The sequence below is a fragment of the Diospyros lotus genome, chromosome 9 (assembly GCF_014633365.1).
Source record: "Diospyros lotus cultivar Yz01 chromosome 9, ASM1463336v1, whole genome shotgun sequence".
Classification (NCBI taxonomy): Eukaryota; Viridiplantae; Streptophyta; class Magnoliopsida; order Ericales; family Ebenaceae; genus Diospyros; species Diospyros lotus.
The window spans coordinates 6,460,294-6,475,545 of NC_068346.1; the positions used below are offsets into that span (position 1 = coordinate 6,460,294).

Sequence of the window (15,252 nt, forward strand, 5' to 3'; positions counted from 1 at the left end):
TGAAAATGCACAGGTAGAAAACTCAGCTAAATATGCGCTACTTGTTGAGATGTTATGAAACAAACAAAAAGACAGAAGACTCAGGTGGTTTTGATGAGTTAGCTGTCAAGTTCTTGATATTGGACAACACCCTCACTGATTTAAGCAAAGTTTTCATGTGAGTTGGCATCAGTTTATTCATGCAATTATGGCTCCAGTTGGTTACAAACAATGCACAAGGCATGTTTAAATAAACAATTGTGTACCTAATATTTCAATTTTATTCTGAAGACCTTACCTTTGAAGCTTAGGTAACACAGTCAAATTGAATGGAGCCTACTGGAATGGCTTCTTCCGAAAGGCACCTTACTCCGCAGATGCTGCCAATAAGCTCAAGTAACACATATATAGACCACACACGAAAAAAAAAAAAAAGATTGTTTAGCCTTGCGGACAGTTTTTGACTGTGAATTGATTCGAACCCTGTAAAAGTTAAACAACAAAGTTCAGTTAACGTCTTGGAATTATATCCACGGTAGTTGGACCAACTTGTGGAATCCTACCATCTAATTTCCTATATCGTCGTGGTCAGCCGGCCTGGATTGTTCTACTTAGTTTTCATCTTAATTTGTTAGTTTCTTTGGCGCAAACAAGGTGCTCTATCTAGTTGTCGTTCAGATGTTTTATGCAGCCATAATTCTAGTACAGGTTTGTCGCATGGTTCCATCTTGTTGATGTAAACAAGGAAGTTCGTTCTTGCAGGGTTATATAGTGTGGATACATCAAGAATTTCAGCTTGGAATTCTCTGAGTTTCTGTCTCCCTAGCCCTAGGCTCTGAAATGGCCAAGGGTAGTTATCAAGTTTCTGCGGTTCCAGTTACCATTTTTGCGCATCTGTTGGTCATAGCTGTGTCTACCCTTGTGCTTGTGTGGCTACTATATTTCAGGGGAGGTCTTGCTTTCAAGTCACAGAACAAACAGAAGATTTTCAATGTAATTTCTTCCTTTCAACAATTCTGGAGAGGTCACCATATATTAAATTTCTAAAGATTGATTTATTATTTATTTTATGTTCTTCAGGTGCATCCACTTCTAATGGTGGTTGGGTTTCTTTTACCAGCTGGAGAAGGTAAGGAAATAATAATTCTACAGTTCAATAACAAGGGAAAGTAGCAGAAACATTTACATATAAAGTTTTATAGTATGTAAGAGGAGTGTGACTGGTGAGACTACCACTTTCGCAACATCCTGAGTTCGACGTGCACTCCCCTCACTTTTAGGGAACGAGGTGAACTAACTTCTTGTAGTAGGTTTCCATCTTGATACTGTGAGGGCCACCTAATTCCCTTTGGGTTAGATGTATAGTTATAGCTTATCTGGGTCTCTTCCAAGCTTGGCAGGAGTAGGAGTCGCTTAAATCATATCCTGACAGAGAGCTATGTATCATAATCATTGCTCCTCTTGACCAATTTTACTCAGGAAAAGGGGCTTAATAGACATATTCACATAGAAAATTATATTCGCAGCCATTTTTTTACTCTTCTTAGTCATAATTAAAATAAATTTAATAATTACTCTTCATAGATAGAATTATTACTTGTTGCAACCACCTATATTCCAAAATTGCCCTCATATATCCATACATCTCTACTGCATGCGACTCGTCGCCATTCTCTACAACATTTGTTACTTCTCCGCAACCTCTACTCGTCGCCGTCACTTCCCTATAGCCGCACTCGTTGCCGTCGCCTTCCCTACTTTTACTTATATTTTTTGATTTTTTGAGTTGGAAGATTTGAACTTGGAGACTAGAAAGGGAGAGGTTAGATGGGCGAAGGTGGTGGTCGCCTGGGTTCGGAGGCAGCGGTCTCCGAACCCTGGGTTTGATCCATCACTGCCATTAAAGGGAGGCAGTCGGAGGCGACGCCTCCGAACTGGGTTCGGAGGCTCCCAACGCCTCCGAAACCCTCCGAAACCCAAGAGTTTCGGAGGAGGTCCGCGCCTCTTAAACCTAGGTTTTCGGAGGCATGCGCTGCCTCTGAACCCTGGAGTTCGAAGGCGGCCAGTGCCTCCGAACCTTAATGCCTCTGAACCCTGGTTTTAATTTTTTTATATTTTATTTTTTATACAAATATTTGAAAAAATTTAATTTTTAATTAAATAGTGCTAATTAACATTTTTTATACTTAATTTTTTATTTAAGTATTGCAGTAGAATAATTTAATTTTTAATACAAACAAATACATATTTTTTACTTAATTTTTTTAATCTAATAATAGATTTTCCAAACCCGTGGTTCGGAAAATCCGTAGTTTCCCGAACTCCAGGGTTCGGGGAACATATCTTTTATTTTTTTATATTTTATATTTTATATAATTATATTAACATATTTTTTATATAACATATTTTATATTAACATATTTTTTTATACTTAATTTTTTATTTAAGTATTGGATTTGAATAATTTAATTTTAAAAAAAAACAAATATATAATTTTTTGCTTAATTTTTTTTTATCTAACTATGATTTCCCGAACATGTGGGTTCAGGGAAATCCATAATTCCCCGAACTCATGAGTTTGGGGAACACATCTTTTATTTTTTTATATTTTATATTTTATGAAATTATATTAATATATATTTTTAATATAATATATTTTATATTAACATATTTTTTTATACTTAATTTTTTTATATAAATATTGGACTTGAATAATTTAATTTTTTTAAAAAATAAATACATATTTCTTCCTAAATTTTATTTAATATCATGTTGCTGAACTCCAGAGTTTGGGAAACACCATGTTTCCTAAACTCTAGGATTCGGGGAATTTGGAATTCCTCGAACTCTAGCATTCGAGGAAGGCTAGCTCTAGCATTCGGATTCTTCCCCGAACTCCAGCATTCGGAAAAGTTCTAGGATGCAGGGAATGTTAGTTGGGGTTCGGGGAGGAGAGTCCATGCTTCCCAAATCGCAACTTTCGGGAAGCAACTTCCATTCTTACACATACAAACATTGTTATAAATACAAACACATATTATATTCTTACAAACACAAACACATATTACACTCTTACAAACATAAATTTACTTATCTCTGCGTGATATTCTTTTTATGAATAGTTGTTTTGTTCTTCCTCAAGCTCTTCTTAGTTATTCGTCAACATTTTAGTGTAATAATCCATGATGGATCATAAAATGGCTGAGTTGCTGATTTTTAGAGAAAATGGATTTAAGTGAAAATGAATTAGTATGGGTGTGAGTATGAAATAAGAGGAATAAGAGATTTGAAGAGAAAATAAATTTGATTGGGATATTAGGTGGGTGGTTGAGTTTAGGAAAAATAGAGATTCGCCGGCAGAATATAGTATGTCAGCTGAGTGGTTGAGTATTGAAGATGAGGGTAAAATTGAATTTTTATTTAAGGGTATTTTAGGTATATGGAAAAGTGGTTGTGAAGAGTAAAATTCTGACTGTGAATAAAATTTTCCATTCACATAATAACATCTCAAGTTCGTAGAAAAAAGCTATTTACCTATTTTTCTCACCTTTTCCCAAGTTTTGTCTATGGATCTTTAAGAGAGCATTCTACATGTGGTTTGAAACAGCTATAATGGCATACAAGTCAATCCCAGCAAAGAAAGAGGTCCAGAAACTGGTTCACCTAGTACTACATTTCATAGCTCTTGCTTGTGGAATAGTGGGGATTTATGCAGTCTTCAAGTTTCACAATGAGGCTAGAGTGATAAACATGTACACCTTGCATTCCTGGATCGGCATGTCCACCATCTGCTTATTTGGTATTCAGGTAACACCACAAATTCTAACTTACTGGGATGCAAAAATGTCAAGCTAAGCTCAAAATTGTGATTCAAGCTTGTTTATTAAGACTTATAATCGAGCTCGGCTCATTTATATTTTAAACGAGTTTTAAATAAGGTTTTTCATGAACTCTAAATCTAAAACTCATTTTAACTTTAGTTTTACATTCGTTTATTTAGAACATATAAAATTAATATATGTTGATGCATGTACAATTTGAATGATATAAATAATATAAAAAAATCCTCGATTGTAAAAATCACACACATTATTCTAAACTAAGCTCCAAATTAACCTATAATCGAGTCTATAATTGAGTACTTAAATGAGTTTATTTGTGAACCCAAATGCGTCTAACACTCTCACGATGAATTTCAGCTTGTTTAATATTGAACTTAAAAACTACTTTCAAACTGATTTATTTACCTAAATAAATATGCCCAAATCAAAAGGAGTTTTGAGGCACTCAAGAGTGGCTGTGGCTCCATTCATTTGCAGCGCTACAAGTTCTTCTTCACTACTTTTGTCAAACACCTAGATGGCCGGTATTAAGGTTGCTTTAAAAAATTTAACTAGAACCAGCATTGCAAGTATAAAGATGATTGAAGACTAACCATAGGCCTCCAATGGCTTTATTCAGTGGCTGCTGGGCTTCTTTTCCTTCTGGTGGCCCCGTGCAGAGCAGGGAACCCGGGCCAAGTACATGCCATGGCACGTCTTCCTTGGCGCCGTCATATTCTTCATGGCGACCGTGACCGCGGAGACTGGTTTAGTCGAGAAATTTCTCTTCTTGGGGCTGGGAAAAAGCCAAGAAGCTCTCATTGTGAACTTCACCGGCCTGTTGATACTTCTCTTCGCCGTCTCTGTTGGCCTCACCGTTGTTCTCCCGCGAAGCTCATATTAATTGAGGTTGAAGACGATAAGAGTATATTCATTAGCACAGGATTTTATTCGATCTCCTGTTGAATAATTGCACTTATCGTGCTCTGCCTCTACTCATTGATCATTGACAAAGAACAAGTGCTTCAATTCAAGAAGCTCCTTGAATTACTTTTTATTTTGTTCATTCGTTGTAACACAAATTATCCCACAACTCACTGCTTTAATCTTTGTCTTGCTATTCTTGGAATGATTGTGTCTAAGGCAGTGAACTTTCAAATTTTCAAAGTTCACAAATGAGCATTTCAGAGGGCCAGTATTCGAATGTCTTCTCACCTTCTTATTTTCATATTTTAATAATATTTTCCAAATAATTTTTTTAATCTTTCTCAAAAAAAATTTCACTACCTTTTTCGGGTAGAGTTGATGGATTTTGACAATTTAAATTTAATATTTAAATCTTCAAATTTTTATTTGTCAATTTGTTTTTTGTATTATTTTATTTTTAAAATTATGTATTATGTTTTTTTAAATAATAGTAATTTGAAATGCAGTAGAAGAAAACATAGTTGAAAAATAAAATAATTTTTAACGATGCGTTACATTTTACATTTTTTAAGTTTTTATAAAAATTAATGAACTGTGCTTAAAGGATGGAAATATTGACCTTTAAGCACAGTTCATTCAATTAACAAAATGAAATTTTTTTTTTCTTTCTTTTTGGTTTTTCTTCTTTCTTTAAGCTTAAAGGAAAGGATGAGGATGAGATAACATGGCTTTAGTTTCCATAGAATAATAAGACAAGCAGACAAAGCTCATCGATCAGAGTACATTTTCATTTGTTAAGCTGTTAAAATACCCAGAAAGGTCAAAGAAGGTGGTGGTGGTGGATGCCTACCGACTGGTGACTGTCATTCAAGTCCTAAAATGAATCTTTACATTATTAATATCTTGCCCAAAAAGTCCAACACCAAGCCTTAATGATGATCAGAGTTGGCTCATTTTTTCACGCTCCTAATGGTGTTTCAAGGGGCTCCATTGACTAAACGAACAATATACGCATATATATATATATATATATAGAGAGAGAGAGAGAGAGAGAGAGAAGCAAGATTGACAAAAATCTCCATAAAGTAGTATACTACCGACCTGTAAAATTCTATCATCAACCATCCGTCAATCCCCATTTATTCCCACTTACTTTTATTTTTTTCATTTATTAACAGGAAACCCTTCATTCTACAAGAGTCATCTTTATATGTAGTCTTATCTTTACTTTGCAAAAAAAAATCTCTCTATGTAACAGATATTGATTTATTTGTTATGCTATATTTGGTATGTACAATTAGTTGTTAGTTGCTAGGGTATTGTCAGTCAGTTAATTAGTTAGAGCAGAATAGCTTACTTATATTTAAACGCTGTAAGCGGTCTTCTTTCAATAATGACAACGAGGTATTTTTCATTCTTTTGTCTCAATACCATACTTTTAAGGGCGTCTCTACTTGCAAATTGACATTTATGGCATCTGGGGAAGAATGCTCAATGTAACCAAACTTTGAGAAGATGAAATGATTAAAGGCATAAAGAGAATAGCAAGCAGAACATGTATCATCATCATCATCACCAATAAGCAGATTCTTTTCCAAAATAGTATTAGTCACTATTCAGGCATACGATTCACGGCATCTTTTCTTCCTTTACTTCCTTTGTTCCTTACTACACCAGCATTATGGTCCCCCAACACTACAATAAGAGAAAATATTATGGAAATGGAATATCTGCAAAAACAAATATCCAATGAATCATGGCATCATTGCTCAAGGGCAGGAAGACACGAGTTCTGAATAATGGCTTCAAAAGATAATCACTTTCCAGGATAGATTATGCAACACAAGAAAGAAATGTTAAAGAGATTAAGAGCAATTTTCACTATTTAAATTAAATCCCAATTTTCACTTCAGACAGCTAAAAAGGTGAAAGATCCCAAAACAGAAAATCCTCTTTTACAACAGATGTAATTGTTAAATTGCAGTTGCAGAAACAACCAGAATTGAATTGTAAAACCACAAACTACATACCATTGCCACCGCATTGTTATTAAAGCTACTCGAGGGCCGAAAAACAATTAGACCAACTGTTGCTTTGTTGCCTCCATCCTGTCCAACAAGCCTGCAATATCAGTTTGCATTCTAATCTTCATCTTGTAGTAATCACAATGCGAATTTTCCAGAAGCTTTAACTCCTCCAGTTTTTTTCTCCGCCTTTCTTCAGTTTCCTGCAAACACAGTTTTGCAAGCTTCTCTGCATACTCTGCCTCCAGTTTCTCACTCTTTATTCGTACAATTCGCCTGTAATTTTCTGCTTCCCTCCTTGCTTCATCTGCACGGGTTTGGAACATTCTAGCTTCTGCTTCCTTAATCCGCACAATGCTTTCTAAGCTGTCAAAGCCATCCTTTTTAGCCATCTTCACAGACCACTCATCTTCAATTATTTTGTCACCCATAAGTGGAGCGCTCAGATTGCTCTGGTGGAGATCATTCATCAACAAATCCAGCTTTCCATTTGGGGAGTTCATGTTGTACAAGGAAGACTTAGGAGGAAGTGAATTAGGTGTTACAAGGGGGCTCGCATCCTTTCTAAGGTTAGATTGAGTTGCTGGCAACACTTTTGGCGGCATATTGGAAGAGGGTAAGTCTGACGTGCCATCTGTGTCTATAAATCATAATAACCCAAAAGCAAATGGATGTTAGTTGAATTTCAGAAAAAGCTTTAAAATTAAGAATTTAGGATAAGAAGTAATTTGTGCGGGCAAAGTTTCTAAAACATCCGTCCTAAGAAAAGGAAATACTGAAAGTGCAAGAATATTAAAGTCACAAATAATTCTGAAAGCGAACCCAAAAGTTTCAAGGTCATGCAATTGCATGCAAAAGCACAGCAGTACCAAGAAGGTAATAGCTATGGTCTGTCATATTTTGGGATACTTTTTCAACATAACTTCAAAATAAAACAGAGAGAAAGAGGGAAAATAGAGAGGGAAAAGAAAAGTGACGCCATAGAATCTTCATCAGCTGGCATGGTAACATTGAAAGCACAGTAAAAGTTTCCTGCTTATGAGACTTTTTATTATTTCTTAAGTCTTAAAAATGACAAGTGCAACCACTAGTGTAAAAAGTTCAACTCAGATAAGCCTTAGCAACTACTTACGGTCACAAGGATCCTCCTTCATTCAGCTGTTGAGGACTGAAATTTCAATTAAACCATAATACATGATGATTATCTTTATTATCTTTTCTAAATTAATTTTGGTCTCCTGAATCCTCAGCCTTATCCTCAATGTGGATATTACACTTCTAATTATCGGTTTCCATGTTACATGCCCAAGCAATCTCAGTCAATTTTCCCATATTTTATTTTAAATATTTGCTGCCTCTGTGACTTCATTCATTCTTAACTGCATCCGTATTAATTGTTCCATACATCTTAACTATGTTCATGGATTCACCTGTTGCTTATGTGAGAAGCTAGACCCAAATATCTAAAGAGATAAAGTTTTCCAAAGACTCTAGTCATGGGAAAACAATCTGCAATTTCTTTTAAGATGTTTCTTGTGTACACCCAAAAAACAAAATAAAATAAAATAATTGGTAGATACTAATTATATTACTAGTTTCTACATAAGAAACTCAACAAAATGTAATTGCAAAACTAACAGGAATAAACTATGATACTTACATATTACATAGCCATCAAGATTTAGGATTTATCTTTAATAGTAGAGAGAGCACTAGTGTCCACATTACTATTAAGAATGATGTTCCAATCTTTATGGTTTTTGTTTTATGGGAGAACAAACAAATGCATATGCATATAGACATATATATGTGTGTGTGTATTGGAAGCTTGAATCAGTGAATCCTCATTTTCATCCAAGTACATGAAAATATAAGATTTACAAAGAAGTGCAAGAATTACCTGTAATGCTCAGAATATTCAACAAAAATTGGAGAAACATTTGAATAATTAAAGTAGACATGATTTTTCTTTTTCTTTTTTGTTACATCAATGAAAGTTTCAAATATGCTCAGGAAATTTCAAAAAGTTAGTTGATATCAAGCACATAACAATAGAAGAATTACCTGTAATGCTCAGAATATTCAACAAAAATTGGAGAAACATTTGAATAATTAAAGTAGACATGATTTTTCTTTTTCTTTTTGTTACATCAATGAAAGTTTCAAATATGCTCAGGAAATTTCAAAAAGTTAGTTGATATCAAGCACATAACAATAGAAACAACTTTCTATTATAACTGGTCAGAAGTATCACCTGTATTATCATTTCATGAACTTCAAACCATCAGAACCTTTAATTTACTAAACATGCACACAACCAAAAAAAAAAAAAAAGGCACTTCATAATTGTTCGAGGACATGAATGTGTATAAAAGGACATTCTTAGTGCAAGAGGCTCCCTGCTTTGCAAGGGACCTAGGGGGTTTCTTTGTACACAACCTTACCTTTGCTTTGCAAAAGAGGCTGTTTTCACAACTCAAATCAATGACTGACCTCCCAGTCACAAATGAACAATCCAGGAAGCACCCATACAGACACAATGAACATGTGACATGATATGGTACATCTTGGACAAGTCAACATGGAAATATCAAAGACCAAGTACAGACGAAAAAGAATGTCTATTTCTATTCCTACGGATTCACATTTGTAAATAGCATCACCAAACTCCAAAGAGGTAGCAACTTGGCTATCAGCTGTTCATAATTATGATTAATGCATATGATTAGGAGCATAAAAGAAAGTCATTCTCAATGGAAATATACTCTTTTAAGTAAAGAAGTTCAATAGTCCATCATCAAAGTTAATAATCAAATCCTCAAATATCAAACATTCCCTTTTTTCTTGAATCAGTAGTATCAGGCATCTTCCATGAAATGCTAAGAGCAGATTATCTCAACAAAAAAATTTCTAAGAGCAGATTTGCAAGGAGGACTGACTTAGCTTCTAATGACATAAAGAATGGTATATTTGAGCAATAAATAGCAAGTAACAAGACATGATTCTGAGACTTACAGCTGAAAAACTGGAAGATGAAATTGCAGGCATCTGAAGTAGGCATCAATCCACCTTCAAGCCTGGAAAGCATTTCCGCAGCCTTAATATGCAGCTCCTTGCCTTTGAAGTCTTCACTTCCCCGAAATATTTTCCTAACACAGTCAAGCTCCTTTATCAGAGTCTCTAGACCCCAATCCTTTGCACAAGATGTGAACACATCCTTTACAAAACCAAACATTTCAGAAGCATGACTACATCCGGGGCAGTGAAATTGCATCTCAGTTGTCCCCAACGGCCCGTTCAATGTGGGACCAGGTTTTATGAGATTCCTTTGGATCCCACAGGCAGCATGGCACCAATGGGAACAGACATCACAGCCAACCCAAATGCAAGTGTTGTTGGCACAGTCAAAGTTCAAGCAGACAGGACACATGCACTCATTGCAGAATCCCTTTTTCGTCGAGCAAATCTTGCAGTCACAGTCCTCCACAGGCAACATCCTTTTGCAAGTTACATTTCGACATCTTTCAAGTAAGAAAATTTCTATCAGCTCATTGGTGGGAATGTTAACTTTGCCAGATAAGAAACTTCCAAGACCCATTTTAATTGCGACCAAAATTTCCAGTTGATGCCTGGTGGATTTCAAAAGCATCTCTTTGGTCAGATCAGGTCTTCTCTCAAGTCGATTCTGGAGGCTCACTAATTCCTCTCTCTTCTCAGGCACCACCATGAGATTCTTCAAGTATCCCTTTGTTGACTCAACTGTTTCATCTGGAAGCTCTTGAATTATTTGAGCCATGACAGGAATAGACTCAGAGACAATTTCTCGAAGAATCCTCTCAGGTCTAGATAGTTTACGGGCTCTTCCTCCATCTAAAGCCTCTACACCTCTCATATGCTCCGAGCCTCTTCCTCTTGAATCACCCGATTGGGTATCCAACCTTGGCCTTGCAGGCAGCTCGGAAGGGAAGAAGGAATTATTATCAGAGCTTGTTGTGCGATAAAGGCTGTTGCATGGATCCTTATTGATTGCACGATTCCCTTGCATCAAAGAAAACGGTCCACCACCATGATTGGACAATGTAACACCATCTCCAATAGGCCTAAATCTACTATGAACCGAACCATTCGTCCCCTCCCCACCATTCCAAATCTGGTCACAGTCCCTCCTGTGACTCCCAGTCGAGTACTCATAATTCTCGGTCGAATTCCGCGTGAGAGAGCAACTGGGGTTGTGTGAAAAGGGGTGGGAATACGAATAAGACAATGAAGCAGCTGTAAAATCATTCGAGTATGTTGTTTGAGTGTTGGCATTTGAAGGTGCCAAAGACTGTATACTCCGGCTAGGCTTCAGCCTAGCCGGAGGATCGGCATTCGGTGCCGGATTTGACGCGGCCAGGGAGAGAGACACATCAGGTAAAGCTAGAGATAGATTTAGAGTCCCTAACTTAGTCTTCTTTTCACTATTCTCTCTCTCAATTTGATCATCCTCAACAGCTCGCTTAGATGAATTCCCCTTTGCCTCATTCAATTGCAAAAAATCTCTCTCCACCCATCTATTATCATCCTGGTCTTGATCCTCACAAACCACCTCTTTCCCTTTGTAACTAACTTTCTCCAGTGAATTCAGTAAATTTTTCCCGGGAATCTCTTTCTCGGGAAAACCCAACTTGGAATTATCGCAAAGATAGCTTAGGGTTAGCTCCTGGCAGCCAGAATTCCCAGACTTTGAGGGTTTTGACTGAAAACCATCACAATCCCTCTCTGTTTCCCCGAGAAAATTAATACCCTTATCGGAAAACCCGAGTTTTTCATCTGGGTTGTCGAGAATTTTCCCGGAAATGTGCTGAGCGAGCTTGGTCTGTGAGCCTTCCCCTCCACAGACGCCATCACTCGAAAGATCTTTCTCTTTCAACATTTTTTTTATTACAGGGACACAGAAAGAGTAAGAAATAACACAACTTACCAGAGAAAAACAGAATCTGGGAGAACTACGGCTAATCTTTCTCTTCAGTTCATTCCTTCTTCTTTTCTTGCTTTGATTCTCTGGGACTCCTCCATGGCTCCCTCTTCAACGGCAGTTTCCTTTTCTCTTGAGAGAGAGAGAGAGATACAGGCGATGCTTCGTTGTTCATACCTTTAAGACGATTACGAAAATGGCCCTCCATTTGGAGGTGAATTACATCTTTTTTGCAGTGGTCCTGAGCTTTATTGTCGAACGTTGAAACTTGAAAATTACCATCAATGTTACATGTCTTCTTATTTTCGTAATTTTAAAAGATATTTTTTTGTGAACATATAATTTAGAAATTTAAAATACCTTTTAGAAAATAATAAAATCAGAAGACCCAAAATGATAATTACATAGTTGGCGTATATTAGACGCATTATTAGATGATATTACGTTAGACTAACTCTAATACGTCACCAAACCGCTCGCTAAGCCAGATAAATAGCGAGCCAACTGAATTTGTCCACCTCTAATGTTGCTCACCATCGCCAAATTAGCTCGCCAAACTTTTGACGAACCCCAATCCCCTCGTCAAATTTGGCAATCGATTTTGACCAAGCCATCCTCATATTTTCTCCCCCACAACGACCTTTTCAACACCTAGAATAGACCTAATCAGGCGCAACCAAAGAGGAAATTGACTAGAGAATGCAAGTTGCGGACGTGGTGAAACATATGAAGACACAGCGACGACAAGTAGTAGACCAGGCAAGATAACGACCACTAGATTCAGAGACAGCCACGACGAGCGACAGATCCATTGGCAACGGCGAACAAGTTATTTGGTAATGGGCACAAACATATTTGGGTTTGTAATTTTGGATTATCTATTATTTATTTATATTTGATGAGTGATATTGTGTATTAGATAGTAATGAAAATTATAGGTGAGGTAATAATAAATTTTTAAAATAAATGATAAATTTTTATAATAGCAAAAATTATAAATAAGTTAAAATAAATAGAATTGAAGTTTATTAATAAAACATAAAATAAAAGAGATAATAGAGAGCCTAGTCGGAGTAAATATAGTTTTTGAAGTAAAATCAAAATAGAGAATAAATTATTTATAATATAGTAAGGAATAGAATAAAGAGTATGGTTGGAATTAATCTTAAGTGATTGTTAAAAAAAAATTATAATAATTACGAGCAACTTTTATTTTAGTAGCTGGGGAATGCTAGATTTTTAATTATGTTGACTTTGTTGTTATTTAGATGGTTTTACATTAAGTGATTTAGGAGCTGTATGGAGTATTTATGGTTTGAAAATTGGTCCAAATCACCGATTGAGTAGTCGGTTTGATTTAATTTTTTCTTATTCAGATTTCAATTTTATTTTATTTTATTTGTATCTAATTGATATTGAGTTAACTTTGCGTTACAACATTAAGCCACACACAATTTAACTGGATGCATATAAATAATACCAAAGTCTTATTTTCTATTAATATACTTTTGTGATCCTTTCTTCTCATGCTTAGTACGTACTTTCTAAACCTAGACATTCTTTATTTTTGCAATCTAAAACCAAAAAAAAAAAAAACCAAATTGGTCACGATGTTGATGTTAGAGAGAGAAAGGAGAAAAGGGAAGCTTGAGCTTGACTGGGTATTTGCAACGTTTACAATTTAAAATTCAAAACGTGTTGAGATTTCAATTTGGAAATTTCATCGCCATTTGACCAAATTTTATAACGTTCAAACGGTAGAGCAGTTTTCACCTAGTCACGTGCCCATCTAACTCATCTCTTCTTTCTCATTTTTCTGTTTTTTCTTTTTTTTTTTCCTTTAAAACTTGTCACAAGTTTTTCCTGTTAATTTTTGTAAGAAAAAATTACTTGTATAAATAATTGGATTACCAAGAAAATGATCGAATGCACAAAAATTTAAAAATATTCTCACCTAATTTGTTGTTGTCGTCTCTGAATAAAGTTTGGTCAAACTTCATAATTGATAAAATTCGATGATTGATGATGAAATCCGATCGAATTTCATTATCGAATGAAATTTGATTCGATTGTCGGGCTTATACATCTCGTTGATACATGCAACATGATCCATTTTTATATATCACTTTTAAAATATTCTACAAAGTGAGTACACTCTTCTTTTACATAGGTGAATTTTTTTGGTCTTTTTATCAAGTAAATTAGGAATTATTCTGATGGTGTTATTTGACTAAGACTTTGAAGTACCCCAAAATCATGCATGACTGACCATTTTTTTTGTGAAAAGTAAAAAAATAAATAAATAAAGAGTTAGTCCTAACCATGAAACATCAAAGACAGGTGAACAAAATAGTCAAGCAACCTAGAGTCTTCCTAGGTTCGAATCGATGCCCTTGAAACCCAAAGCTAAAGTCTGCTTGGAAACCATCTTGAGGGCACTGACATGCTCTGGCCGACCATAGTCACCATATTCCCCTTCTCATGCTAGGTTAACTTATATTCTAGCATAGACCTTGTTCAAAGACCATCTAATTGGAAATGGGAATGCTCATTGCCCTTTCTTTATACGAGAAAAATCTCTCATTCCACCTCTTATTTGAAAAATGGTTACCGATAATGAACTTTTTTTCAAGAAACAACTATAAAAATGTACTAAACTTCGCTTTTACCAAATGCACACCCTAAACGTCCTCAAAAATAGTCTAGCTAACAACACATGTGAAAGTGGATCAAGTTCCTCCACCCATTTGGAGTGACTTAGCAAGGGCTTAGGGCGATAAACTTGAAGATGCTAGCAACAAGCCCTCCTCTAAGATGTGCTCATACACAACCCAATTTTTTGTTAAGGTTTGGTGGGTTAAGAGTTTACCAGACATGATATATTCTAGCCTTCCTTAGGTAGGTTGAACTTCCTAACTAGGCATTCCATCCCCTTATTGTCCAAAATCGAGTGGTCCTAGAGTAGATCATTTGGAAGGCCTTTAAAGTTAACTCCCTTGGGCTCCTCGGCCTCGTGCTTGATAGGATGGGAAAAGGCCTTAACTTCCTCGACCACCTCTATGCAAGGCCTCTCTATGACTATTGCTCAAGCTAAACCCCTCAAAGCCTATACCAATATTAAGTCCTTTGTTTTGAGAATAACAAGAATAATGTATATCTATAAAAGGAGTAAAGTGAAACTAGATGGATGGTTGAGCATGAGGGATTGAGTACTTGACAATGAACATGAAAACGTTGAGCCTAATCTTTTTTTAGTAAAAAATTTGCAAGTGAAAAAAATGGAGTGAGAATAATGGAGCAAAAATTTATAGCCCAAAAAGAAACACATTAATATTCGACTTCACTTACTCTTCCCCAGGCTAATAACATGGTGAAATCCTAGATGTCCATCTTGATACTTTTCCTTGGAAAAGAATATGGGCCGAAAGAAAGGTAAAAGGCAAAAGGAAAAGAAAGGAGCAAAGGAACCTATACCTATAACACTGTACTACCTAATCTCTTGTGAGTTCAATTTGAGAACTGGAGGGCAAGTGATAGAGAATCC

The 15,252-nt window shown here is 35.8% G+C and overlaps 2 protein-coding genes across 3 annotated transcripts; one reads left to right on the top strand and one right to left on the bottom strand.

Annotated features, from left to right (window-relative positions):
• The first annotated feature begins 449 nt into the window (after window positions 1–449).
• On the top strand, window positions 450–4,704 carry LOC127809677 (probable ascorbate-specific transmembrane electron transporter 1). 2 transcript variants are annotated; one of them, XM_052348666.1, is made up of 5 exons: window positions 450–633; window positions 742–972; window positions 1,060–1,108; window positions 3,587–3,786; window positions 4,441–4,704. In XM_052348666.1, the coding sequence occupies exons 2-5, from the start codon at window positions 820–822 to the stop codon at window positions 4,702–4,704; spliced, it is 666 nt and encodes a 221-aa protein (XP_052204626.1). In that variant the 5' UTR covers window positions 450–633; window positions 742–819. The 2 variants fall into 2 exon arrangements, with proteins under 2 accessions (XP_052204626.1, XP_052204625.1); XM_052348665.1 differs by having other exon boundaries at window positions 450–972.
• A 1,879-nt stretch (window positions 4,705–6,583) lies between these two features.
• LOC127809676 (protein OBERON 3) lies at window positions 6,584–11,873 on the bottom strand. Its single transcript, XM_052348664.1, has 2 exons — window positions 9,767–11,873; window positions 6,584–7,391 (listed from the first exon to the last, which is right to left on the bottom strand). Exons 1-2 carry the CDS (start codon window positions 11,664–11,666, stop codon window positions 6,805–6,807), a joined length of 2,487 nt encoding a protein of 828 aa, XP_052204624.1. The 5' UTR covers window positions 11,667–11,873; the 3' UTR covers window positions 6,584–6,804.
• Window positions 11,874–15,252: the final 3,379 nt, after the last annotated feature.

Bases quoted from the DNA above. Each gene is read 5' to 3' on its own strand.
- LOC127809677 (XM_052348665.1), top strand. From the start codon at position 820: ATGGCCAAGGGTAGTTATCAAGTTTCTGCGGTTCCAGTTACCATTTTT. The intron at 973-1,059 runs GTAATTTCTTCC...TATGTTCTTCAG, and splicing joins ACAAACAGAAGATTTTCAAT to GTGCATCCACTTCTAATGGT. The intron at 1,109-3,586 runs GTAAGGAAATAA...GGTTTGAAACAG, and splicing joins TCTTTTACCAGCTGGAGAAG to CTATAATGGCATACAAGTCA.
- LOC127809676 (XM_052348664.1), bottom strand. From the start codon at position 11,666: ATGTTGAAAGAGAAAGATCTTTCGAGTGATGGCGTCTGTGGAGGGGAA. The intron at 7,392-9,766 runs GTAAGTCTCAGA...TATGATTTATAG, and splicing joins CATCTTCCAGTTTTTCAGCT to ACACAGATGGCACGTCAGAC.